Source organism: Mirounga angustirostris, unplaced genomic scaffold (assembly GCF_029215605.1).
Source record: "Mirounga angustirostris isolate CCGP_5_RB_7025 unplaced genomic scaffold, mMirAng1.0.hap1 SCAF_14, whole genome shotgun sequence".
NCBI classification, from domain to species: domain Eukaryota; kingdom Metazoa; phylum Chordata; class Mammalia; order Carnivora; family Phocidae; genus Mirounga; species Mirounga angustirostris.
In genome coordinates, this window is record NW_026991722.1 from 84,551,702 (window position 1) to 84,576,367 (window position 24,666).

General features: G+C 57.3%; 2 protein-coding genes across 2 annotated transcripts; one reads left to right on the forward strand and one right to left on the reverse strand.

The window, feature by feature from the left end:
- Positions 1 to 5,797: 5,797 nt before the first annotated feature.
- TMEM119 (transmembrane protein 119) lies at positions 5,798 to 12,341 on the forward strand. The gene is made up of 2 exons (XM_045887450.2): positions 5,798 to 6,082; positions 10,228 to 12,341. The coding sequence occupies exons 1-2, from the start codon at positions 5,927 to 5,929 to the stop codon at positions 11,077 to 11,079; spliced, it is 1,008 nt and encodes a 335-aa protein (XP_045743406.2). The 5' UTR covers positions 5,798 to 5,926; the 3' UTR covers positions 11,080 to 12,341.
- Positions 12,342 to 15,010: 2,669 nt separating this feature from the next.
- Positions 15,011 to 23,272, reverse strand: LOC135362577 (uncharacterized). The gene is made up of 2 exons (XM_064578547.1): positions 23,022 to 23,272; positions 15,011 to 21,783 (listed from the first exon to the last, which is right to left on the reverse strand). Exon 2 carries the CDS (start codon positions 21,457 to 21,459, stop codon positions 20,650 to 20,652), a length of 810 nt encoding a protein of 269 aa, XP_064434617.1. The 5' UTR covers positions 21,460 to 21,783; positions 23,022 to 23,272; the 3' UTR covers positions 15,011 to 20,649.
- Between the last annotated feature and the right edge of the window lie 1,394 nt (positions 23,273 to 24,666).

Below are 24,666 nucleotides of genomic sequence, written 5' to 3' on the forward strand. Positions count from 1 at the left end.
ATCGGACATTTCCTTCTAGCCCCAGGAGGTCCCTTTGTGCCTCTTTCCAGCCCACAGCCCCCCAAGGATAACCGCTCCTCTGACTTCTATTCTCTAGCTGAGTTTTGCGTTTGTTCCAGAAGGTCAGGTGAATGGCATCACCCAGAGTGTGTTCTTTGGGGTCCAGGTCTTTCGCTCGGCGTGTTTATGGGACTTCTCCAAGCTGTATGTGTCCCGCCTCTTCCCTTCATTGCTGAGAAGCACTCCCCTGTATGGACGTCCCACAGTCTGCGCATCCGTTTTTCTCCTGGTGGACACTGGGGTTGTTTCCAGATTTTTTGCTCTTATGGATTAAAGCAATTACGGACACTTTTGTCTTTGTTTAGGTGTGTGTTTTTATTTCTCTTGGGTAGATAGACCTATGAAAGAGATTGCTGGACCATCCGAGAAGTGGACGGCTAACTTTGTAAAAACTGCCAGACTGTTTTCCAAAGAGGTTGTGCTGTTCTTCTCTCCCATCCATGGTGGGTGAGGGTCCGGTTGTTTGCTGGGTGGGGGTGGACAAACAAGGGGAAACAAGTGGAAATTTTACTGAGAATCACTGAATGACAGAGCTTGATGACCCATCCTGATGCAGGAAGGGAAACTGAGGCTCTGGTCACACAGTGTGTGAGGAGCAGAGCCAGGAGCTAACGCAGGTCCCCCCGTTTCCAAGCTCTAACTACTGCCGGGTCTTATCAGATCAACACCCAGTCTTGTTTTCTTGGAAGAGGCCTCATGCCAAGCCCTTTCCCACCACAGGGCCTTTGCGCTTGCTGTTCCCTTGGCCCGGGAAACTCTTCCTCCTATTCCTTGAGTGCCTAGTTTCTCTTATCCTGCAGGCCTCAGTTCAGAAACCTCTTCAGAGAGGCTGTCCCTGACCACAGTTGCTAAAATAGCTGCCCAGGCACCTGCCCCCACCTGCTTCTAAGCTACTCCATCTTTCTATCTCCTCGGTAGCATTCCTCAGTGTGGGGTTATCTTCCTGATCTGCCAGTTGACCTGTGTCTCATCTGTCCCCCCTGCTAGGAGTTCCCTGAGGCAGGGGCCTGGTCTGTCTTGTTCCTATGCAGGAGCTGGTGCAGAGCAAAATAATGTCCGTGTCTCCCCTCCCAGGCCCTCAGTCTCCCCATCTGTGAAGTCATTCAGCCAGTACGGGGCGTTTTTTGAGCACCTGCTGTGTCCAGGCACTGGTACTGGGGATAGCTTAACAGAAAAGGCCCTGATTCTGGACCCAAGAAGCTGACTGTCTAGAGTCCTATGTCAATAGTCCACGACGGCCCAGTGTGCTCAGCGCTCCGAGTGGGGAGCCTTGTGGTGCAGGAGCGTGGAGGAGGCTGCTGATCTCCTTCTCCAGAGGATGGGGTCAGGGAGGGCTTCTTGGAGGTAGTGACGATTGGGCTACAAGACACACAGAGGTGTGGCCAGCAAGGGGGGCGTGGAGGACAATGCGTTACGGCTCTCTGTGCCCAGTACACATCCTGGCATGTGTAGGTGCTCAGAAAATAGCTGCGGAGTGAGCAAACCTCTCTAGTTCACAGGTGGGGAAACTGAGGCCCAGGGAGGTTTCACAGCATACCTAGGGCTCTGGCCTGCCCAGACGAGGCGCATTCTGCCTCTTTGGAGTCCCCCACCAGAGGCCACGCCATGGGTGTTCCTCTGAAGGCCAGGACTCTGCTGTGATGGGGCCACAGCCCAGGCCTCTCCAGCCGCATGAAAGGCTTGGGATATTTTTGCCGGGAGGCCAGGCCCCAGTGGCCTGAGGGCTGGGTAACCAGAGGTGGCTCTGAGCCCACCAGAGGCTAGAGCTAGGGGCTGCGGTGGGCCAGCCTGCCCCGGGCTCCGCTGGGGAGGACCTTGGCAGAGCCTTGAGATGTGGGGGGTTCTCTCCCCTTCTCTGCCTCCTCGGCCATGGCTGTCCAGCAGGGCGGGGGCATAGCTCTTAATTGTACGGCGGGCACAGGGTGGAGTCTCTGAATGGCTTCCAGGCTGGAATTAGAGGTGGCAAACGAGCGGCCTGGCCTGTTCCGCGCCACGGACCTGCCCGCGCCCCTTGGAGCCGTGGCGGCGTGGGCCATGGGGATCATCTGGGCTGGGATCATCTGGGCTGGGCCCCACAGCAGGTCTTGGGGCTGGAGAACGTAGAATGTGAGGCCCTCGGACAGACAAAGAACGGCAGGAGCATGAGGTTGTCAAAACCTGGGAATGCAAGAGGGGAGCTCATAGTGGTCATGCACACATCAATAAGCATTTACTGAGCACCTACTGTGTGCCAGCACTGTCCTAGATGCTGGCATTTGGCAATGCACAAAACAGACCCCGCAGACCTGGCTCACCTACTCCCAATTGATAATAACCTTCAGGAACTGTTCTGAAGGTACTGGGTGCCATCTACCTCAGGGCCTTTGCACGTGCTCTCCTCGCTGCTGGGAATTCTCTTGCACCTTTGCCTTCCTGAATACCTCCTCCTCATCTTCATGAGCAGCTCTACCATTACCTCCTCACGGAGGCTCCCATGAGTTCTGGGACCAGATTAGCCTCCTACAGCGCCAGAACTGCCCCATCCCAGCTCTTAGCGCAACGTGCAGTTAGATATTCATTTGTTTGTTTACTTGTTTATTGCAGGTCTCCCTTCTACTCTGTAAGCTCTCGGCCTGTGTTTGCTCGTCACTGTCTCCCAGAGCCTGGCATTGGCTGGGGATAAAATAAATGTCAAGAGAAATTTGTAGAATGAATGTTAGAGCATTGGAACCTCAGTGTCGGCAGGCTTGCGGCAGACGTCTAGTCCAACCCATTCAGTTGTGGCCCAGAGAGGGCCAGGGATTTGCCCACCCCCCACAGTTGATGCATGAGCTGGGGCTGGAACTCAGGGATCCTTTTTTCTCCCGGCGGGACTGACATTTTTGCTGTGCTCACACTGTGGGTTGGGATGTCTGGCTTCAGGAGAGCGTGCATGTCTTTGTGTGCATGCGTGTGGGCCGCTGACCCACTGGAGTCCTCAGGTCAGCCAGAGATCCCAGTTTCAGGGGCTACTACTGGCTTGCCCCAGTTTCCTGCTTGAGCCACTTGACTACACCCTGCCTCACTTTGCCCACCTGTGAAATGGGCCCCCCCTTCCCCGCCGACTCCTGCTCTAGCTACTCCATTTGGGGTACCGGGTCAGGCCACGGATGTTCGAGTGTCAGAGCCAGAGTGAGCATTGACATGGTTTGATAGGACTTGCACGGGGCAGATGGAGGCCGTACAGGGGCCCTACTGTGGGGGACGGGCCCCTTGGTGGTGGGAGGTCACTGGCCTGGCAGTTTCATTTCCAGATAAGACACAGTGGTTGGTGAAGAAGAAAGGGCTCTGGATCCCCAGATGCTGTTGAATCCCAGCGAGGTCACACTGCTGTGAACCTCAGTTTGCACATCTGTCCAATGGGCTTTGCTTCTTTCTCTGCCTCTCCCCAAGCACTCATGGAGCCTGCTGGGCCTGAGGCTCTATGGAGGAGAGGAAAACTCTGCGCTTTGGAGGGTGGATGACTCCAGCTCTGCAGGAAACAAGTAATAATATTCAATCTCAGTGCGGGAGACAGAATATGACCCTTTTGCTGGAGATGTCCCCACCCCCATCCCTGGAACCTGCTGATCTGAATATGTCACCCGGAATGGCAAAAGGGCTTTGTGGATGGGATTAAGTTAAGGATAGTAGATGGGGAGATCATCCTGGGCTACCTGGGTGGGCTCAATATCATCCCAAGGGTCCCTGAAATTGGGAGAGAGGTTGGGAGAGAGCCAGAGAGACGGTAGCATGAGGACTCCGGCTGCCGCCGCCCAAGGAAGAGCCTAAAAGCCGAGGAATGCAAGTGGTTTCTAGACTCCCTCCGCCCCGAAGACTCGGGGATGCACGGAGCCCTGCCAATACCGTGCTTTCAGCCAAGTGAGACCCATTTCTAATGTCTGACTGCCAGAACTGTAAGATAATAAATGTGTGTTGATTTAAGCCGCTGAGTTTGTGGTCATTTGTTACAGCGACTGTAGGAAACTCATACACTTGGCATCCAGGCAATTTCCTGCCTTCCAGCCCCTCTGACTTTTCCCCGCAGCCTTGTGAGCAGTAGAGATTCTCTGTCCTCGGTTTACAGATGACAATACAGAGGCTCTGTGGGAGGCAGGACTCGGTGGAGGCAGGATTTGAACCCATGTCTGTCTGCCTGCCGCCAAAGGAGGAGCACAGAACAGGACCCTGACTCAGGCGGGGAGCATCTGGGCCATCCCAACTGGGGGCAGGCTCTGTCTGGGAGGGCTGCGGCCCCTGCCTCTTGATTTCTCAGGGTCAGAGTCCCTGTAGCCCTCAGACGTGGCCGAGGGGCTCCTCCCCCCCCGGAGCCCCGGGTTGGCCCCTGGCCATCTCGAAAGCAATACAGCTGCTTCGACATGTGTGCGGGCGGCATCTGGCACCTGGGGGCTTGTGTGTGTCCATCGGTGGGCGGTCGTCTGTTCCCTTGAGGATGCAGGGTTTGGGGGTGATCCCGAGAGAAAATGGGAACTTCTCTGGTTTTATTTTCCAAACAAACAACTGTCCCCTCCCCCTTTTTGGAGGTGAGTAGGGGTTGCTGGGACCACTGGAAGGAATGACAGCAAACTGGAGTCCTGGTTCCTAAAGGGTGGGCCGGAACTGTGGATTCACGCACTGCCCCCTGCCCTGTACCTTCCGTGGTTCCCTACTGCCTTGTGGAAGAGTGACGTTCTGACACTTTAGCCTGGCTCTTGCTGACTGCCACCCTCATTACCTGCTCCTCCCTCTTGTCCACCTCATGCTCCAGCCTCAGATAATTACAGTATGGCATTCCGGCCCCTCTGCCTTTATTACACCCGGGATGCCTCTCCCGAGTCTCTTGTTCAGACTCTGCTCGCTCACAGCCATGTCCTCCAGGAGAACTTCCCGGCCTCTTCCTCTCGGGACCTCTGCCTGCTCTGGGGTTCCCTGAGCCCTTGGCCTGACTGCTCTCCTGCTATGGACCGCTTTCTGCGTGAGAGCTGCTCGGGGGCTGGGTTGTGTCTGATTTGCCTCTGTAAACCTGACTGGCACGGTGCCTGGCACACTACAGATGTTCATTAAGCATGTGCTGAATGAACGAATGAAGGGGCGTGTGAATGAATGAATGCAAAGGGCCGCTGACCCACTGGAGTCCTCAGGTCAGCCAGAGATCCCAGTTTCAGGGGCTACTACTGGCTTGCCCCAGTTTCCTGCTTGAGCCACTTGACTACGCCCTGCCTCACTTTGCCCACCTGTGAAATGGGCCCCCCCTTCCCCGCCGACTCCTGCTCTAGCTACTCCATTTGGGGTCCCGGGTCAGGCCACGGACGTTCGAGTGTCAGAGCCAGAGGGAGCCCAGAAAGCTTCCTGCCCACCCTGGCAAATGAGCTGAGGCCCAGACAAGGGAAGAGCCCGATCGGGGCGGGACAGGGCCCCAGAGCTCCGCTCCCGGCTGCAGGCCCTGACCCTCGGGCCGCCGCTGCTCATGCTCTCCCTGAAACACACTCCGCTCTCACCCTGCACCCCAGCCTCTGGAAAACCTGAGTCACAGCTGGAACCGGGGCGGGGGGGGGGGGGGCTGTTCCTGCTCACGTCCAGGCACCCCCTCCCCACCCCCTCCACCAACCTCCCTGACCTCGGCCCCTGCGGAAGGGAGGCAGGCCCCCAGCTCGCTGTTCTGGGGGGGAGGTGGGCGCTGCAGGACAGCCCCGTCTGTCTGTCCGCAGGGGCCAGCGCTGGGGACCCCGCGTCGGGGAGGAAGTGCCCCATCTGGCGTTCCGCAGAGCTGGAGGGGCGCCTGCGGGAGTGGGAGCTGGGGGCAGGGGGGATCGTGTGTGTGGCCGAGCGCAGCCCCGCCCCTCCCCTGTCCCCACCCCAAACTCTCTTAATGGAAGCAAGCTGGCCCCGCGGCAGCCCGGGGGCGGGAGGCGGGGGGCGGGTCCGGCGGGGGTGGGGGCGCCGGCCGAGCAGCGGCGACTGGCACTCCGGTCGCTTCACCTGGCGGGAGCGCCCAGGCCCTGCGCGCGGCCAGACGGACGGACTGGTGAGTCCCGGCCGCCCCTCGGCCCGGGGAGCCTGGGGGCGCTTGGGCTTTGGGGACTGGGGGCCTGCCGCAAGCCCTTTGGGGGCGTCTCTAAGTTCTGTGCCTTCTGAGCGTGTGGCGGGTGCTGTGGGATCCGCGCTTGGGATCCGCGCTGAGGGTTCGGGCGGCGGAATGCGTGTGCACCTTCCCTGCGCCCGGCGTGCGGGTCCGGCCCGCGCGTGTGCGTGTGTGTGAGTGTGAGTGCGCGTGCAGCTGTGGCCTGACGGGAGGGGATGTGTTCTCGCAAAGTGGGCACCAGGGTGGTTGTCCCGGGGTCAGCGCGGAGGGTCGCGTGGCCCGGGGTGTTCCCCCCGCCCCGTCTGTGGTCTGTGGGGGACCGGGTGTGTGTCAGGGGGTTGTGTCTGTGGGCCCGCGTGGCCAGAGATTCAGCCCGTTGTGGGTCTGTTGTGCGCCCTCTGTGTGTCCGTGCTGCTGGGCTGTGCAGACTTTCTGGGGTGTCTGGGCCTCGTGGGTCCCTGTTGCTGTGTGTGTGTGTGTTGGGAGACAGGTTAGTGTGTCTGTGTTGTGTGTCCGTATATTGTGTGTCCATGCTGCTGCTGTTTTGTGTGGATGTGTATTTTGAGCCTCAGGACTCCCCTGCCCTCTCCGGGCCTCCCTTCCAAGGGGCCCGAGTCCCTGTCCTTGGCTGCCCTGGGGCCGGGGGGGGGGGGGGGGGGGGGGGGGGGGGAGCGCTTCAGCCAGACCCTCCTCCCCCAAAGCCACTAATTAAAGCCAGGTTTTCGTGGGCTGCCCCTCCCCCTCGGGCCACCAGTCTCCGGGTGGGGGTGGGGCAGTGGCTCTGGCCCCTCAGCCTCCGTCCGAGACCCTAGGGGTAGATTTGCATCATCTGCATCATCACCTTTAAAACCACAAACCCCGAGTGAGATGGGCTCTAGAGGGAGGCCCAGCTCCAAGCTGCGGGTCCTGCACCATCCTGTGGGGCCCACGAAGTGATACCTCCTCCTCATCTGGCACTGCTGTTTCTTGTCCTAACAGTAGTCCGGGGAGGTGGCCCTTAGCCCCATTGCACAGATATGGAAGCCGAGGCTCACAGAGGTGACGTGCCCGACCCCAGGACACGGAGCTGGGCGCTGATTTCCCCTGGGGTTATTCCAACCTGCTCTCCCCTGGTTGTGGGACCCTGGGCCGGCCATTCCCAGTATCGGGCCTGAGTTTCCTTTTGGCTAAAACGAGAGGGGTTGGCCTGACCCCAGCTCCCAGTGGCCTGTGAGTTTCTGAGCCCTGGAAAACATTAGGGCTCGGGAAGCAAGGCTGATCGTCTCCCGGAAGGTGGCGGGGACAGCTGATGGGCAGACTGATCACTTCGGGGCTGTCCGGGCCAGCGTGCCCACTGTACAGAGGGGAGACTGAGGCCCACAGAGGGCAGGGGCTCCTCATGCAGGTCATGCAGGGCCACACAGCCATTGCCTTTGAGGCCCAGCTGACCCCCGACGCTTTGCCTGCTCCTTTCCTGGGGAGCCAGGCTGAGGGGTGTGGGGGACCTGAGAGTCGGGGTCTCAGCCTCTAAGAGCCAGTGATCCTTTGTGTGGCCTCTTTCCTTACCGTCTGTCCCTGACCCCAAGGGGGTCTTTCCTTACCCTCTGTCCAGCTCATTGTCGTGTGTGTGTCTGTGTGTGTCTGCCTGTGTGTGTGTGCAGACACACACACGTGCCCGTGTCCCGGATTCCTGGGGGGCTAGAGCTGAGCTCTCACTCAGCAGGGTGGAGAGCTTGGTCACTGCCTGGGGGGGGGGGGGCGATGAGCCGGTCTAGACACTGGGTGAAGGTAACCATCCGCCCGCCTGGTGGGAGGACGGGGTTCGTCCCGGGCTCTGCTGGGGTCGAAATGGAGCTGCTCTCGAGCCCCGACCTTTCCTGGGTGCACAGCTACCCTGTGCCGGACGCTTTCTGCATGTCGTCTCCCCCGGGCCGTGTGGCTCTGTGGTCAGTTCCCCGCCGACCCCCCAACTTACAGACGGGGACAGTGAGGCCCAGAGGGAGCCGCCCGCGGAGCGGGACCCAGCTGGAGCCCCCGGGGCCGCTCATAGTCGCCCTCTGTGGGGAGAAGCCTCGGCTACCACCACCAAGTCTCTCTCAGGCTTGACTTGCAGGAGGGCAGGGAGGTGACCGGCGGACGAAGACCCTGAAGATCAAAGCCGTCTGCAGGGACGTTCGATGTGAGGTGCCGGGAAGGCCCCTCCCTTCCAGCCGACGCGTGGTGTCATCCAGGGGTGCCAGCTCATTTGGGGGCCGGCCCCGGGGCACATGAGAGCGCGTGTGCACGGTGTGTGTGTGTGTCTGTGTGTGTGTGTATGTGTGGTGTGTGAGTGTGTGTACATTTGTATGTACGTGTGTGTGGTGTGAGCGTGTGGACTCTCAGACTCACCCAGACAAAGGTTCAAATCCCAGCTCCGACAGGTACATCTGTGTGTCCTTGGGCAAGTCACTGTCCGTCTGGGGACCTCCAGCCCCTCAACAGCGTTGGACTCTAGGGTGGAGCTCTAGGGCTGCTCTAGGGTTGAGCCCGGCAAAGGGGGTGGGGGCTTCCCCCGCGATGAAAGCACAGGATCGTCAGCTCCCCCCATTTAAACCGAAACTCTGAGTAGTTTTGCCTCTTTTTATGTCCTGGAACTACCTTTGGGTTCTCCTGGTCATCTGAGCCAGTTTGTCCCAACTGACGTCAGTACAATTAATTTCAATTAGTGCTACTTAATTGGGAGGCCTCAGGTCAGTTGGAAGAAGCCGCTCAATGTCCTGACATCATAACTACCTCACTCCCCAAATCCCCACGGTGACCCCTGAGGCCAGGACTGCCAGCCCTTTTAGGAAGCAGGCCTTGAGGACTGGGCACCCAAGGGGACACACAGCCCAGGTGTTGGGAACCTGACCTCCGCCTCCAGCCCAGGACCTCGCTCTGTGGCCTTGGGCCTGCCCCTCACCTCCGGGCCCCTGTCCCCCATCTCGGTCCCCTGAGAGAGGGTGTCAGACAGGGGATCCCAAGGCTTTTCTGTCCTGGCGCTTCAAGCCCCTCCCGGGTCAGGAGGGGTTTCTCAGGGACAGACAGCCCACGAGGGTGCAGAGAAAGGGGCTCCTGGGTTTGTCTGAGGGCCCAGCCTCCCTCGGGCTGGCGGGGAGAGCCCGTGTTTTAGGAGCTGGCCTCCTCCGCAAACCTGGACCATGCGGAATGTATTAGTCAGCCTGGCTGTCTGGGCCAGATGGGGTCTGGGGGTTCATGTCGGGAGCAGCCTTCCAGCGGGGGGAGGGAGAGAGGGGTGGGGTTCATCTGGTTCCCATTTAGTGGTGGCCGTAGGACTCGGGCTCCAGCTTTGTCTCAGGCACGCGGGTTCTCCCCACCCCTTCCTGGGCCTCCAGGCCCTGCTTTGCGCCTTGAGGTGAGGGTGAGCCACGGCTCCTGGCATCCAGGCCCTCTCCTGAGCTCAGGGAGTCTGAAAGCTTCAAAACCTATGAGTCTCCCAGAGAAGGGGACCAGGACCAAGGAAGGGCCGGGAGATGCTGGGGAGGGTTCCCTGGAAGAGGAGGGGTCAGCTCCCTCCGTTGCTCCATTTCTTACTTTCTCCCGGCCCGACCCAACCATTTCTCCCTCCGTGCCTAGCTCCAAACCCCCACTCTTGCCTGACTTCACTCCTCTGAGCCTCAGTTTCCATACCTGGAACCTGGGGATAATAATAGTGCCTCCCCCATTGGGTGGTTCTCAGGATTCAATGACATTCTACGTAAGAAACTCAGAATAGTACCTGGCCCGTGGTAAGCGATGAAAGGGTAAGTTATTATTAATTCAGCCAAGTCAGTCAAGATGCATTTATGGAGCACTTACGGTATACCAGACATGGTATGAAGCCCTGAGAGTGCCGAGGTAAATGAGAATCAGTCCCTGCCCTCTAGGACTTCAGGGTGAAGTGGGGTTCCTCGTGGGGGGGTCCCTCCAGGGGCTCAGGATGAAGTGGAGGGGCAGACAAGAACCCCACGTGTGAACGAACGGGGTCCACTATATGGTGGGCAAGGGAAGAGGCCCGCTAGAATACGCTCTGTGTCCCCCGGGGCCCCGGAGTTCCACCCCGACCTCTCTCCTGCCTCGCTGCCCCACAGGTCTGGGACAAGATGGTGTCCATGGTGGTGCCGAGGCTGGTGGTATCTCTGATGCTGCTCCTCAGGGTCCTGCCCGCGGTGGCCTACTCCGTGCCCCTGCACGCTGCCTTCCTGGAGGACACAGGGGGCAGCGGGGAGGCCGAGGGCTCATCGGCCTCCTCCCCAAGCCTCCCGCCGCCCCGGACCCCGGCCCTCAGTCCCACATCGGTGGGGCCCCAGCCCACGCCCCTGGCAGGCCCCAAGCCCCCCACCAACTTCCTGGACGGGATCGTGGACTTCTTCCGCCAGTACGTGATGCTCATCGCCGTGGTGGGCTCCCTGGTGTTCCTGCTGATGTTCATCGTCTGCGCCGCGCTCATCACCCGCCAGAAGCACAAGGCCTCGGCCTACTACCCCTCGTCTTTCCCCAAGAAGAAGTACGTGGACCAGAGTGACCGGGCCGGGGGGCCCCGGACCTTCAGCGAGGTCCCCGACCGGGCTCCCGACGGCCGGCCCGAGGAGGCCCTGGATTCCTCCCAGCAGCTCCAGGCTGACATCCTCGCTGCCACCCAGAACCTCAAGTCCCCCGCCAGAGCCGCCCCGGGCAGCGGAGATGGAGCCAGGATGGAGGGCAAGTCAGAGGGAGAGGAGAGCGGCGGCCGGGAGGCGGACCAGGAGGCCCAGGGATGTGGGAGCCCAGCGGGGAAACCAGGGGTGCTGGAGGAGCTGGGCACAGCGGTGGCGGAGGGGGCCCTGGAGGCCGGCCAAGGCCAAGGTGAGCCGGAAGCGGCTCCTTTGTTAGCCCAGGAAGCCAGGGGAGCCGCTGGTCCCCCCGAGAGCCCCTGTGCTTGCAGTGTCGTCCCCAAGGTCTAACAGGCCTCTGGGGCTGCTGGCCCCGACTGTCGGACTCCTCGTGGTCACCTCCATGGGTGTGGAAAGGCCCTTGACCCTTACTGCTCCCCGACACCCCCTCCTTGGCCACCCCCTGCTGCAGGCAGAGATGCTGGTCTCCAGCGTACCCCAGGAATCTCCCCGGGTCCCAGGACCATTTGCCCCTGCGGCCCCAAACACAACGTCTCTGGGGAGGGGGGGATGGGAAGGATCCCCACTATATTCATGATACCATATCCCACGAAATCAGCCCCGTCACTTGGGCAGACATGCCACGGTCCCCCGGGATGGTGCCAACATTGCCGCTTTTCCATGGAAGTAGGGAAGACAAGTCAGAGTAACTAGGAGTTTGGGATGAGGGTGACTGGGACCTGCCGAGGCCCCCCCAGCCCCCCCTCCCCACCCGGGCGGGAGCAGTTAAAGCTACTGCAGAAGTGGGTCTGGGGAGTCAGGAAGCTTCCGAGAGGCCCGTGCACACATCATGACGGATCCCTACGTCAGCATGTCCAAGGCTGGGTTCCCCGAGCTACTCTGTGGAAAAAGGATTTTGGGGGCCAGTGAGTTGAGGAGACACTGCCTCTCCACTCCCTGCAACCCCCCCTTAGAGCACCCCAGGGCTCTGCAAATACTCTAGTAGAAGCCCCTGTGGAATCTGGTTTTGCTTGTTTTTTTTTTTTTTTTTTTTTTTTTTTACAGCTACAGAATAAAATCTTGCAGAGCACACTCTGGAAATTACTGCCCCAAATGTTCCTGAAGGTGCCCCCCAGTTTGTGGTTGCTCTGGGGTTAGGGCTGTGGGGTCCGGGGGCTCAGGCCCGCTCAAGTTCTGCCAAGCATCTCTGCCTGGGGATGAATTTCTCATCCCGTTACTGCTATGGGCATGGGGTGAATGAATCGAACCTTTCTTGTCAGGCCCCCAAAGCTGCCCAGAAGCTGGGGGGGGCAGTGTGTGAAGGGGGTCCCACTCTGGGGGGATTCTGAAGGGGTAGGGGAAGGTTTCTAACACCCAGCCTGGAGCAGGGGGGCCCTAGCCCCCGACCCTTTGCTTACATGCGTGTCTGGTAGCCTGAGCTCACAGAATTCTTTAGCCTTCGACAAGGGAGCCTGAGCTCCGTCCTGATTTGGGGAGGCTCTGGGTGGGGGGCGGTCCTCTTCCTCATCCCTCCGTCTGGGCTTCCCCCAACCTCTGCACAATTTTTTAGGTGCTGAGATATAGCAAACCAGCACAATAAACCTTTATTCTGGCCTGAGCGTCGCTGCTTTTCTGAGGGGGAATGAGTCTGCTTGGGGGGGGGTGGTATTTCTTCTGGGCTGTTCCATGGGGTGGGGCAGCTTTCTGGGGGAGACACATCAGGCAGGCCCGAAAAGCTGAATGAGATGAGGCAGAATGAGATGATTCGTGAAAAGAGGGCAGAACGGGGTCCCCCATGGGAATGTGGCGGGAGCTCTTGCCCCCAAGGCTGAGCTCAGCCCTGGACTTGCGGCCACGGAGACCCGGCTTCCAAGAGCAGTTCTGCTGTGCACTGTGGCTGCAGGAGATCCACCCGCCTCCCTCTCCGGGAAACATGAGCCCAGTCTCCCGTTTCAGCCTCCCGTCTGCTGGCAGCGTGGCCGAGGACTAGAACCGGGCTCACGGACGGTGCCCCGCTCCTGGCACCCTTGGCCTGGGGTTGGAGGCGGCCCTGGCCTTTGTGTCTTCGCCCCGCCAGGCTCTTCCTTGCCTTTGATGGCAAGTTCCTGGGGGCCACTGCTCCCCCTCCTCCCTGGAGCTGCCAGCTGGAATCCAGATGTGGCTGCGTTGGGAGCACGTGCTAGATCCCTGGGTGAGGGGGGCAGGGAGGCCATCCCCCCACCCCCAGCCCCTCCCTCCGCTGACCCCACTTCCCTTCCAAAGGGGGCCGGCTTTGGGTTTCATAACACACAATGGCCTCTGTCTCTCGCAGCGGGGAAGGGCCCTCCCTTTCTCAGCCCAGACCCGCTCCCGCCCAAGAATGTAGGGAAAATCCAATATGGATACCTGAATGCTGTGTGGCTCTGGCCAAACCACTCAACCTCTCTGTGTATGACAAGCTGTCTTCTAGATCCTGAGCTCCTGCAGGGTCCTAGATGATTGGGTGTGGCTGGGGTACGCATTAAGCTTCCCTATAACAGGTTAAACTCAGGTAAGACAGAAGCAGATGTTAGAGATTCCTGGGGAGGAGGCAGGGATGACTTTTGCAATCAGCAGCTCCCTGGTCAATGGCTCCCCATTAATGGGCCTGCCAGAGGACATGAGGTGAGCGGCCTTAGTTATGGCCTGTGTCCCTCGGGACTGATGGGGTTGGGGACTCAGGAGGTAGTTGGAGCCCAGAGCAGGCATCAACCTCCCCCTCACCTTTGAGCTTTAACAGCTACTATTCCCTCTGCCTAGGATGCCCTTCCACACCCCCTCCTTGTCCAGTTAACTCCCCCTCCTCCTTTAGCTTCCAGCCTAGCTGTCACCTGCCCTCCCCAACAGCCCCACCCAGACTCTCTCCCACACTCCCCTGGGCTCAATACTATTAATAATTGCTCGCAGCTAATGAGCACCTGTGACGCACCAGGCACTGCTCTAAGCCCTGAACATCATTTACTCATTGAGACTCCCAACCCGAGCAGAGGGATCCTGCTGTTATTCCCATGTCTCAGAGGGGAAATCAGTTGCCTAGGTCACAGAGCCAGCATCCCCGCCCCATCATCTGATTCTAGAGTGACTTCTCCCTCGGGCTCGACAGCTGCTTGCATGAATGAATGCGTGAATGAAGCCCTTGGGGAGGAGAGAGCAGGGCCCCACTCCTGCTTAGAGCCCCTCTAGGGTGGACACACATCTGGCCAGGCACCAGCGGAGGGTGAGCTTTGGGGGGAGATGGGCTGGGGGTACGTGTGGGCTGGGGCCAGGTGAGGGGGAGACCTGGGCTGGAGGGTGGGGGTGTGGGGGGGTCCGCGGGGTGCTGGAGGGACCTCTTCCGCGTGCCCTTTCTCTGATCAGCCCAAGGGGCTGGGTGTTTGCTGGCTGGGGGTCACATCCAAGGCAGGAGGACGAGGGGCAGAACTCATGTCTCCAGGGAGCTCTGCACTAGGCACATGGTCTTGCACCCTCTTGGGGTGGTTCGGGTAGTTTGGGCCCTGGGGGGAGACTGCCTTTGTCAATGCCCGCTCTACCATTTCGTAGCTGTGTGGCCTTGGGCAAATGTCCTCACTTCTCTGGGCTTTCGTTTCCATGTGCATAAAGAGATGATCCTACCCTACCTGGCAGGGGTCTCAACCTGCACACTGGGATTGTCTGAGAGCTTTGTTATGTCGTACCTCCTGGGCTCCACCCAGACCATTTATTTATTTATTTATTTATTTAAATAATCTCCCCGGGTTCGAACTCACGCCCCCAAGATCAAGAGTCGCATGCTCTACCGACCAAGTTAGCCAGGTGCCCCCCTCCCCCCAAGGCCGATTAAATCAGAGTGTCCAAGGGTACGGCTGGGCAACGGTCACTGCCTGGGGGGCTGTTCACCACTGTCCCCCTGGCACGGGGCACGGTGCCAGGTACTGAGGACGCACCATTGGCACAACAGATCTGAAGCTGTATTTGAGTGGAGGAGACGAAAACGAATCAAAGAATCATCTAGATGCAACCACAGTGATTAATAACAGGAATGGCCGCCATATATAAATGCACTATTATACATGTCTGGTGCTTTACTGATGTTAGTTTTTACGGCTTTATGGAGGTATAATTGGCACACAATAACTACACATATTTAAAACGGCAATTTGATAATTTGGGCATACGAGTATACTCATGAAGCCATCGCCAAAGTCAAGATAATGGACATGTCCGTCACCTCTAACCGTTTCTTCGCACCTCTTTGCAATCTCTGCTGGCTGTTTCCCCCCCACCTCAGTCCCTAGACCACTACTGACCTGCTCTCTGTCCCTACGACTCATTTTTATCTTCTGGAATTTTATATAAATGGAACCATATAGTGTACTCTTTTTATCTGGCTTTTTGCATGCAGCACGAATGTTCTGAGATTTATTCATGTTATTGTACGTATTAACATTTCACTGCTTTTTACTGCTGAGTAGTATTCCCTTGTATGGATGTACTGAAATTTGTTTATCCATTCACCTGCTGATGGACGTTTGGGTGGTTTTCCAGCTTGTGGCTATTATAAATAAAGCTGCTTGGAATTACTGATGTTTGTTTATTTTATCCTTCCAACCTTCTTAATGAGATGGTCATTATTTGTCCCCATTTTACAGATGAAAACAACAGACTCAGAGAGGTCAAGTAACTTGTCTAAGGTCACACAGCCAGGAGTGGGAGCATTGAACCTTAAAGTGGGAATGTTTGAGCTCAGTTACTGTAGGGAACTTGTGAAGCTCAGAGGGTCTCAGAAATCCTGCTCTAGACCAGCCCCCCCCATTTCATATGTGGACATCCAAGGAGCATACTGGGACTGGGGCCCATCCAGAGCTGACCAGGAATCCGGGTCTCTGGTGGGCGGTCTTGTGCTGTGTCTAGCTCTGCTCTGCTTCAGCTCTAGCTCCTCATCTGCTGTTGGGGAAGAAGCAGGCCCATGTGGAGTGGGACAGGGATTTGTCATTTTTTTTTCGGGCGGTTTTAATTTCAGGATTCCTCCGGCTGCTCAGAAATGGCAGGAAGGATTTGGCACTGGCTCCGGGGCCCCACGGGGGTTCCCCCGCAGCTGCTCCTCCTCCCCAAATGGGTCCAGGGTTTACAGCGGCAGCTGCAAAGTATAAAATAGTCCTGCTCGTAAATCCGCTCTTGCCAGGGTCCCTAATGCCAGAGGCCTCTGCAGTGCCCAGCGCGGGCATCCTGCCACCCACTGGGGCCCCACAGGGACACCTGGGGTGCCCTGGAAGGCTGGAGGGTCCAGGTCTGTGGGTGGCCACCTGCAGCCTCTGCCATAGGGTTTGGGGAACCAGACTCAGCGAGGGGGTCTGCAGGGGGGAAGGGGGACTGAGATTGTACAGGGGTGGAGGATTGGGGACAGCAAGGAGAGGGAGAGATAGTGGGACACAGAAATAAGGAACCAGGAGACCCTCCTAGCTGCATGACTTTGGGCAAGTCACTTTGAACTACAGGCTCTTCACGTATAAAGTCCTGGGACCACAGCCCTTGCCCTGTCTGCCCCCACCCCCCAGAATGCTGTGAGTGCACTTTATAATGTGTAGGATGGCGGGGCGTGGTGGTTAGGGGTACAGGCTTCACACGGCCTGGGTTGAAATCTCAACTCGGCCACTACCCGGCTGTGTGAACTTGGGCAAGTCACTTCACCTCTCTGGGCCTGAGTTTCCTTGTCTGTGAAATGGGAATAATGGCTCCTACGTCAGAGAGGCGGTGGAAGGTGAGTTCATTCACTTCCAGTGCTTAGAACAGGCCCCCCCATGGGTGCTCAGTAAATGGGAGCTGCTGTTAGCTACAAACTGTGAAGTGCTGTGCCCGAAGAAAAGGGGGAAATGTCAGTCTCCAAGTGTCTCGCTGTTCTGAGTGTCACCTCTTCTTTCCAGATCATAAGGTCAGTGATTCTTAGACGCTTGAAACTTCAGCGTCATCACATCTTGTCTTGGGGGCGGGGCAGGGCAGAGGGTCCTGGCAATGTTGGCAAAAGCAGAACAAGGCCAGCAGCCAGGGAAGTCCCGTGAACCCCAAGGAAGGGGTGAAGGATGGGGCTAGAGAGAAGAGAGGCTCGCGCTGCCCTTTGGGCAAAGACCAACCCCCAACCCCGCGTGCCCCTCTGTGGGGGTTTGGTGCCTGATGGGGGCCAGGGGTCCCATGGAAGCTGTTCCCTGTCTCCCTCTGAGGTGCAGTGACCCCAGTTAGAACTTAGACATTGTCCGGGCGAGTGTGCATGGAGTGTGCATGGCTGACAACGTGGGTCAGGGAGCCCAGGGACTCAGGCCCATCTGGGGCAGGTGCCAGGGCTATTTCTGGGGAGTGGGAAAGGTTGGGGGGGTACCCAGCTAGATTAGTTGCCAGGTGACCTAGAATATCTCCGCTCCCCTCTCTGTTGGGTTCCCATCTATGAAACAAGCCAAATACTTCTCAGCACTGACTCTGGGCAGGAGACTCCTTCAGGCTCGGGGAAAGGATGTAAGGTATCTGCATTCTAAAAGACTTGGAGTCAAATCTGAGTTCAATTCCACTTCCAAGCTGTGTGACCTTGGGCAGCTTCTGCCCCCCTTTTGGTGCCTCAGCGTCTCACCTGTGAAAGCTCAGGTCCTGCCCTGTTGTGAGACTCAGATGAGAAAACGCTCCTCGAGCTCGGGGCCCCGGGGCCCAGTGTGGAGAAAGGGCTCCCTTTCTGTTAGCCTTTCTGATGATCTTTGTCGCTCCTACTGCCAGGAAGCAGCGAAGAGGATGCTGCCGGCCGTTCTGATCTCTGACATTCTGTGGCTTCCCTGCCCAGCACTGCGGGTCAGAGCCCAGACAGAGCTGGGTACCCAGTAGGTGTTCAATGAATGCTGAGTAAGGAGTGCTGAGTTCCCTTCGAGTCGCTCCTTGATTGGGGAGCAGAGAGGAAGGGTGACACTGGGAGGTAGGACATCTCTGCACCCACCCTGGGGAGGGTTGAGATGAGGCTCTCTGAAAACCCCCCTCAGCCCCCAATCTCCTATTTCTGTCCTTGGTCAATGTTTAAATCCCACTGTCAGGTCCAGTTTCCATCACTTTTTGAGAACCTACTGTGTAGCGGGCACAGCACTAAGCACTCTCTATACACCGGGTCCTCGCAAAGCTGAGGGAGGCACAGATACCCACCTTCTATGGAGGAAGACAGGGACGCTCGGAGAGGTAAAGCGATTTGCCCAAGTTCACACAGCCAGAAAGTGTCTGAGCGGGGCTTTGAACCTCCTGAGGCTTTTGGACCTCATGGCCAATGCTCTGCCTGCAATCCTGTTCCCGAATGAATGAATGAATGAATGGGTGAGTGCATGAATGCAGGAAACGGGGTTGGAGCAGAGGCCCAAGGCCAAGGCGCCCACACTTCCACGTGGCCCTGCAGCTCAGCTGGGGCCGAAGGTGTCAGCACAGTGGCCGGGTGCCGCAGGGGGGCGCCCGTGGTCTGGCGGCGGAAAGGGGGCAAAAGGCCTCGGACCACAGCCCCCAGCCCGCCCCCGGCCCTCCGGGCTCACAGAGGGCGCACGCTCCCGCTCGCTGGCGCTGGCGGAGCTGGTATCTGAGCTCCTGGCAGCCGCACTGGGCAGGCGCCTTTGTTCCCACGGTCCTGAGTGCGCCGTGGGGGGCCGGCCCGAGGTCACATGGCAGGTGAAGAAGCAGACAGACGGCCCTTGGGACCCCGGCGCCCTTGGTCCTGCCCAGGATGCTGCATGTGTGGGGATTCTGAGAGTCCACCGGGTCTGGAGGTCAAGCCCACAGCCCTGGGGCTCTCCGGAGACGTGAACTTGCAGGTGGGAAGCCCTGGGCAGGCACTGGCTCTGGGTCTGGTGCCCCGGGGGTTGGGGGGGTGGGGGTCCAGCTCTACTCCTTCCGGGGCTGTGCTGCCTGGGGCAAGTCGCTTGCCCTCCCTGGGCCACAGCCGAGTCTCTGGCAAAGGGAAGAAGGAGGCTTGCTCTGGATTTCAACCAGCTGGTGGGCTCCCAACGCTGCGATCCTGTGGGAGGCGTTATTGTCAGCACCTGGGGGAAAGCGCTGCAGGATGCCATTTCCCCCAAGTACGAAGAACCACTCAGTTCTTGGACAAGAAGGTCTTGGGAGAACCTGGCTTCCTCCCCCGCCGCCCCCTTTAATCCTTCCCAGGGAGCTCAAACTGCCCTCTCTCCCCATTTTAAGAGACCCCTAGAGGAATTCATTGGGCACCTTGGGTTGCCTCCAGCATCTGCGAACGCCTCCCTACTGAAGTCCTTTCTTCTATCACACCTAAGTTAACAGGCTGGGCCCGAGGGCCAGTTTCCCCCGCTGCCTGGCCTGCAGCAGAGCTCTGGCTGGAAGGATGGGGCCAGCTATTGGGGAGCCAGTTAGAAACACTTTTGAATTCTTTCCCATGACCTCTCCTAAGATAAGAACTTCTTGTCTTTGTCCAGATTTGATCTTCGCACGGTCTGGGTTTCAGCAGACCGGAGTGAAGATGAACGACCCTCTTGGAGGGTCAGATGGCTGCATTGACCAATGTTGTACGTGTCCTTGCCCTTCACGCCAGAAGTTTTTTTCCGGAGCCAGCCTATGCGTGGATCTTTGAGGATGTTCATGCCGGCGTCATTTATAAGTGAAAAAAAAGGGAGGCTGTCTATATACCCAGCAGTGATGCAGTGGTAGATGGTGCTCCTGCCAAGTGAGAGGGTATTCAGAGAGAATTTGCTTTGGGTTGGTGCGGGGGAGGGGGCAAGGGCCTGGAACATGGTGGGGGTGGGTGTCAGTCTTGACATAGTCAATATTTCCCAATTGGCTTTTCACGTAAATGATTTCATTTGAAAAATCGCTATGGAGTCGCTTTGATCAGCTTCCTTTAGCCGATAAGAAAACCATCCCTGCTTGGCGAATTGTTGGTGAAAGTGAGCTGATGGGTCCAAGGTCACACTTGTGGTTTGTGGTCCACCTTACGTGAAGGGAGAGAGCTCTGAGTTCCGGGGAGCAGCCCTGGCGTGATGGACCTACATAAGCAAGTCACTTTTTTGAGGTGTGAGCCCAGATTTCCGCTCACCTGGCCTTTGTGTGTCCCCAGAATGGAGCCAGTTTGGGGCTCCTCCGGGTAGATGTGGGGGCCACAGCAGGCCCTGGGCAAGCTCATGAGGGGCGGTCACAGATGGCAGAGCTGGGTGGCCCTGTGTCCTCACACATTTCCCAGGAGGTCCTGCATGTGCCTGTCTTTGCAGATGCATGGAGCACTCCTGCCGGTAGGTCCTTCCGGTGGGATTGCCGGGTCAGAGGTACATGCATCACCTTTTCACAGGTGCTGCCAAATGACCGGTCCAAAATGCAGCGCCAGTTTCCATTCCCATCTGGGTCTAGGAGTGCCCCCACTTCCCCACATCCTTGACAACACTGCTGGCGTTCAGTGTTTTCCTGATCTGATAGGTGAGAAATGGTATTCCATTGTCCGGTTAGGTACGGCTGTCTGATTGCTGATGAGAAAGGGGCTTCTCCTTACAGAGTTCTGTGCCCATGAATTACCTGGTTCTGTCCTTAGTCCCCGCTTGTATTGACTGTGTATCTGCTGATTTTCAACTCTTTCGAGCCACAGAATCCTTTGTTCTAATAAACTCTCACCAGGAATCTTAACAGAAGTTGAATAAAAGAAGAGCTGCATTTTGGAAGGGGGATGGGCTACCCAGAGGGCACCTGTTTGCCTCCCTTTGCACCCTGCAGGGGCCCCTAGTGCTCAGGGGAGTGTCATTTGCAAACAGTCGGTACAGTCCCACCACTCAAGCTACAAATGGGGAAACTGAGACCCACAGTTAGCCAGAAAGGTAATGGCTGAGGCAGGTCTCCAGCCCAGGTCCCCTGACTGTCATCAATATTGACTGGTAGAGGTGGAGGGGATGGTGACAGAGGTGGTCATGATGGTAGAGGTAGAGGTGGCGATGGTGGCAGAGGTGGTGGAGTGATGGTAGAGGAAGAGATGGATGTGGAGGTGATGGTAGAGGTGGAGATGATGGTGGTAGAGGAAGTGGGGGTGGTGGTGGAGGTGTTGGTAAAGGAGGTGGTGGTTGAGGAGGTGAAGGTGGTGGTGATGATGGTGGAGGTGATGGTTAAGGAGGTGGAGGTGATGGTGGTGATGGTGGAGGCAGTGGTAGACGTGGAGGTGATGATGGAGGTGATGGTGGAGGAGGTAGTGGTTGAGGAGGTAGAGGTGATGGTGATGGTGGATGTGATGGTGGTAGTGGTAATGGTAGAGGAGATGATGGTTGAGGAGTTAGAGGTGATGGTGGTGATGATGGAGGCAGTGGTAGAGGTGGAGGTGATGATGGAGGTGATGGTGATGTGTGGAGGAGGTGATGGTGGAGGAGGTGATGGTTGAGGAGGTAGAGGTGATGGTGGTGATGGTGGAGGCAGTGGTAGAGGTGGAGGTGATGATGATGGAGGTGATGGTGGAGGAGCTGATGGTGAGGAGGTAGAGGTGATGGTGATGATGGTGGATGTGATGGTGGTAGTGGTGATGGTGGAGGAGGTGATGGTTGAGAAGGTAGAGGTGATGGTGGGGATGGTAGAGGCGGTGGTAGAGGTGGTGGCGATGATGGTGGAGGTGATGGTGGAGGAGGTGATGGTTGAGAAGGTAGAGGTGATGGTGGGGATGGTAGAGGCGGTGGTAGAGGTGGTGGTGATGATGGTGGAGGTGATGGTGGAGGAGGTGGTGGTGGTGGACATCCTTGCCTGGTGACTGATCTTAATGATAGTGCTTCCAAAGTTTTCCAGTGGGCAAATGGTTTGCTGTTAGTTTTCTGGTAAATATCCTTTTTCAAGTTAAGGAAATTCCTTTCTATTCTTAGATTGCCAAGATTTTGTGTCGCAAGTGGGTACTGAAGTTTATTAAATGTTTTCCAGTATCAGCTGAGATGAGACAAGTCCTTTTTCTCACTGTGGGGAACTGGAGGCAAACATCACTGGGGCCATCTGAATGGGCTGGGTTTGTCTCGGGCAGGGAGCCTCCCTGCGCCCTGTCCGCCTTCCTGGTCTCTCCTTTCTTCTTCCCTAAAACACAGACGCTTTTCAAGGCCTGAGGAGGGTGAGGCATCAGAATAGAAATGATTTCCCCATGCTGGGTCAGCGCTTTCTGCCTGCCTGACTTCGGCTCCTGTTTCCTGTCCTAATCCCGGCGGGGGGAGCAGTTCCCCCCAGCTTGTTCCAGACATAGCCCGAGACATTCTGAGGTTGCGTTAAAATGTTGGTGGCAGACAGACGGGGGGCATCTTGAAGCCTTGCATTCCTCTCCAGGATACCAGAAGAGGGGTGGGGGGAGGTGGAGTGGGTATGTGGTGGGGGAGGAATTTTTCTTGGGGGGGGTTGATTCAGGGTGTGGGGAGAAGGGCTGGTTGCTAGGCGAAATCGGCAGAGATGAATCATGTTCTGGCATGAGTTGGTTATTGGCTAAAATAGAAGTTGTCCAAGTTTGTGGAATCTTTTTGTTTGAGCTGGAAGGGAATATGGAATCATTGGGCTCAATCTCCTCCTTTTGCAGAGAAACTGCAAATACAGAGCAGGAGAAAGATTTGCCCAGGGATTGAGAATGGGTCTCTTTTGCCTCCCACCTTTTTCAGGACTCGTGGCCAAAACGGGCCTTTGGGAGCACTTCCCGTATTGTACACAGTTACTGTTCTAGGCATCGGAGATTGACTGGTGAGTCCTCAGACATACCTTCCCTGAGCAAGGTGAATCCAGAGTGCTGTGTATGGTGGAGAAAATGGACAGGGTGATGAGCTAGTGAGTAGGCACGGGTTTCTACCTGAGCCAGGGTGGACAGGATGAGAATGGAGGAGGCAGCCTTGGGAAGCTCTGGGGAAGGGGGCTCTGGGCAGAGGGGCCAGCAAGTGCAAAGGCCCTGAGGTGGGAATGAACTTGGTGAGTCTGAGGGATGGCAGGGAGGCCACTGGGGCTGGAATGGGGTGAGTGGGGCAAAAGGTAGGCAGGTAGGCCTCAGGGGCCAGAGAGACGTTCAGTGACAAGCTGTTGCTTGGCATGAATCCTGACATCTCCTGCCCTGTGGTGCTTGCTAAGGGCCTGTCCTGTGGATTTAGTAAGCACCTACTGTGTGCCTGGCTGTCCTGGGCACTTTGATTGTGTGACCCCATTTTGCCCTGTAACAGCCCCTCGAAGGTTTTTTAAATCAGAGGGGCCCACACTTGCTTGTGGCCATGCAGTGTAGGCGGCCCTGACCCAGGCTCTCTCCCTGAGGCCGTCAGCTCCATCAACTTGGCCAGAAAGGGACTTGCCTGCACGAGCAGATCATCCTTTGGTTCAGCTCCCTAGAAAAAAGAGTGGGAAAGGTCAAGAGGAGACAGATTGCGGCGGCCGCCCAAGAAGGCTTGCCAGGAAGCAGGGCCATGGTGTCCTAAGCCTTTGGGGTTAGAATGGATGAGTACCCACTCGAAGGGAGATGGTCTCAGGGGCCCTGCTATTGTGGGAAAGTGAGCAGGATTCTGGGGCTGCAGGGCAACTGGGACAGTGTGAGAAGCTCCCATAAAGCTCCTTTGCCCCCAGATAGTAAACCCAACAGATGCCTGGAATTCCACCATTAATGATTTATTCATTGGTGGTAAGCCCTTGGCTCTTCTTCTTGTAATACACACATCTCCTTTGGAAAATGAGTGGGAAGATGAAGGCTTGAAACCAATATTGTGATAAATTCTAGAGATTGTAAGCGACAAGGGCCCAGATGCAACTCGGAGGGGCTACTCGATTTAGAGCTCCCCGTGGGATGGACAGGCACTTTTGTTGGGGGTACACGGCTGTCCATCTCCTCCCTCAGCCCAATCCTGCTTTCTTACCCCCCTTCCACAGGTGTTGATATCAGGAACACTCCCAAATAAATACCCTTCATGCTAAGTTCCACCTCAGAGTCAGCTTCCTGGGGAATCTGACTTGTAACAATGATGGTGAGGATGATGGGGATGGTGATGATGAGGGGGATGGTGGTGATGATGAGGATGGTGGTGATGATGAGGATGGTGGTGATGATGGGGATGACAAAGATGGTGGTAGCGATGATGGGGATCATGGTGATGATGATGGGGATGGTGGTGATGTTGAAGGGGATGATGGTGATGCTGATGATGACCATGGTGGTGGCGGGGGTGATGGTGAAGGTGATGACAGTTAACATTTATTGAGTGCTTACTCCTTGCCTGGTTCTGTGTTTTTTTAACTTGACCGATGATAATCCATTCAATCCTCACAACAATCCTATGACTTAGGAGCCAGTTTTCTGCTGATTTTTCAGAAAGGGAAATCAAGGCTCAGAGTGGTTCAGTACCTGCTTAAGGTCACATGCAGGGATCATGGCAGAGCTAGGATCAGAACCCAAGTCCCCGGGTCCCCATCCAGGGCTGCTCCCTAAGGCCCTGTTGTCCTGCCAGCGACCCAAGGCTGCGTATGGTGGGGAGGTGTTTGGGCAGAGGGGGGTCCAGCCCAATTTCCCCACTGGGGCTTCCTGCGACCCATTGGCCCGAGGTACTGGGGGCAGGATGGGAGGTCCCTGGACCTTCTTTGGCACCAGCAGCTCTAGGCCAGTAATAGTTGTCCTCACCCTGGGGGCCTTTTGGAGTTATTCTGGGAGCTGGGCTTCTCTGAGGTGAGACCAGGAGCTGGAGTTTTCCCAAGATAACTGGGCGGGGAGGGTGGTGGTGGTATCTGAGGCTGGACCTGGGGGAAAGCCATGCCTGTGGTTGGCCAAGCACGGTGGAGGGAGCTTGCCCAGCAAGCCGTGTATGACAGAAGTCACAGCTGTGTGTGTCCTGCACGGGGGCAGCCAGACGAGGGCTCTGCAGCATTTAGAAGGCCTTACTGTGAGGGCCACTGTGCTGGAAAAGACATCATAGGTTGAAAACTTCAAGGTTCTAGTATTTTAAAATGAGTGAC

Excerpts from the sequence above, each read along its gene's own strand:
- TMEM119 (XM_045887450.2), top strand. The coding sequence starts at position 5,927 with ATGGAAGCAAGCTGGCCCCGCGGCAGCCCGGGGGCGGGAGGCGGGGGG. Across the intron at positions 6,083-10,227 it reads GCGGCCAGACGGACGGACTG|GTCTGGGACAAGATGGTGTC; the intron begins GTGAGTCCCGGC and ends GCTGCCCCACAG.
- LOC135362577 (XM_064578547.1), bottom strand. The coding sequence starts at position 21,459 with ATGTCCACCACCACCACCTCCTCCACCATCACCTCCACCATCATCACC.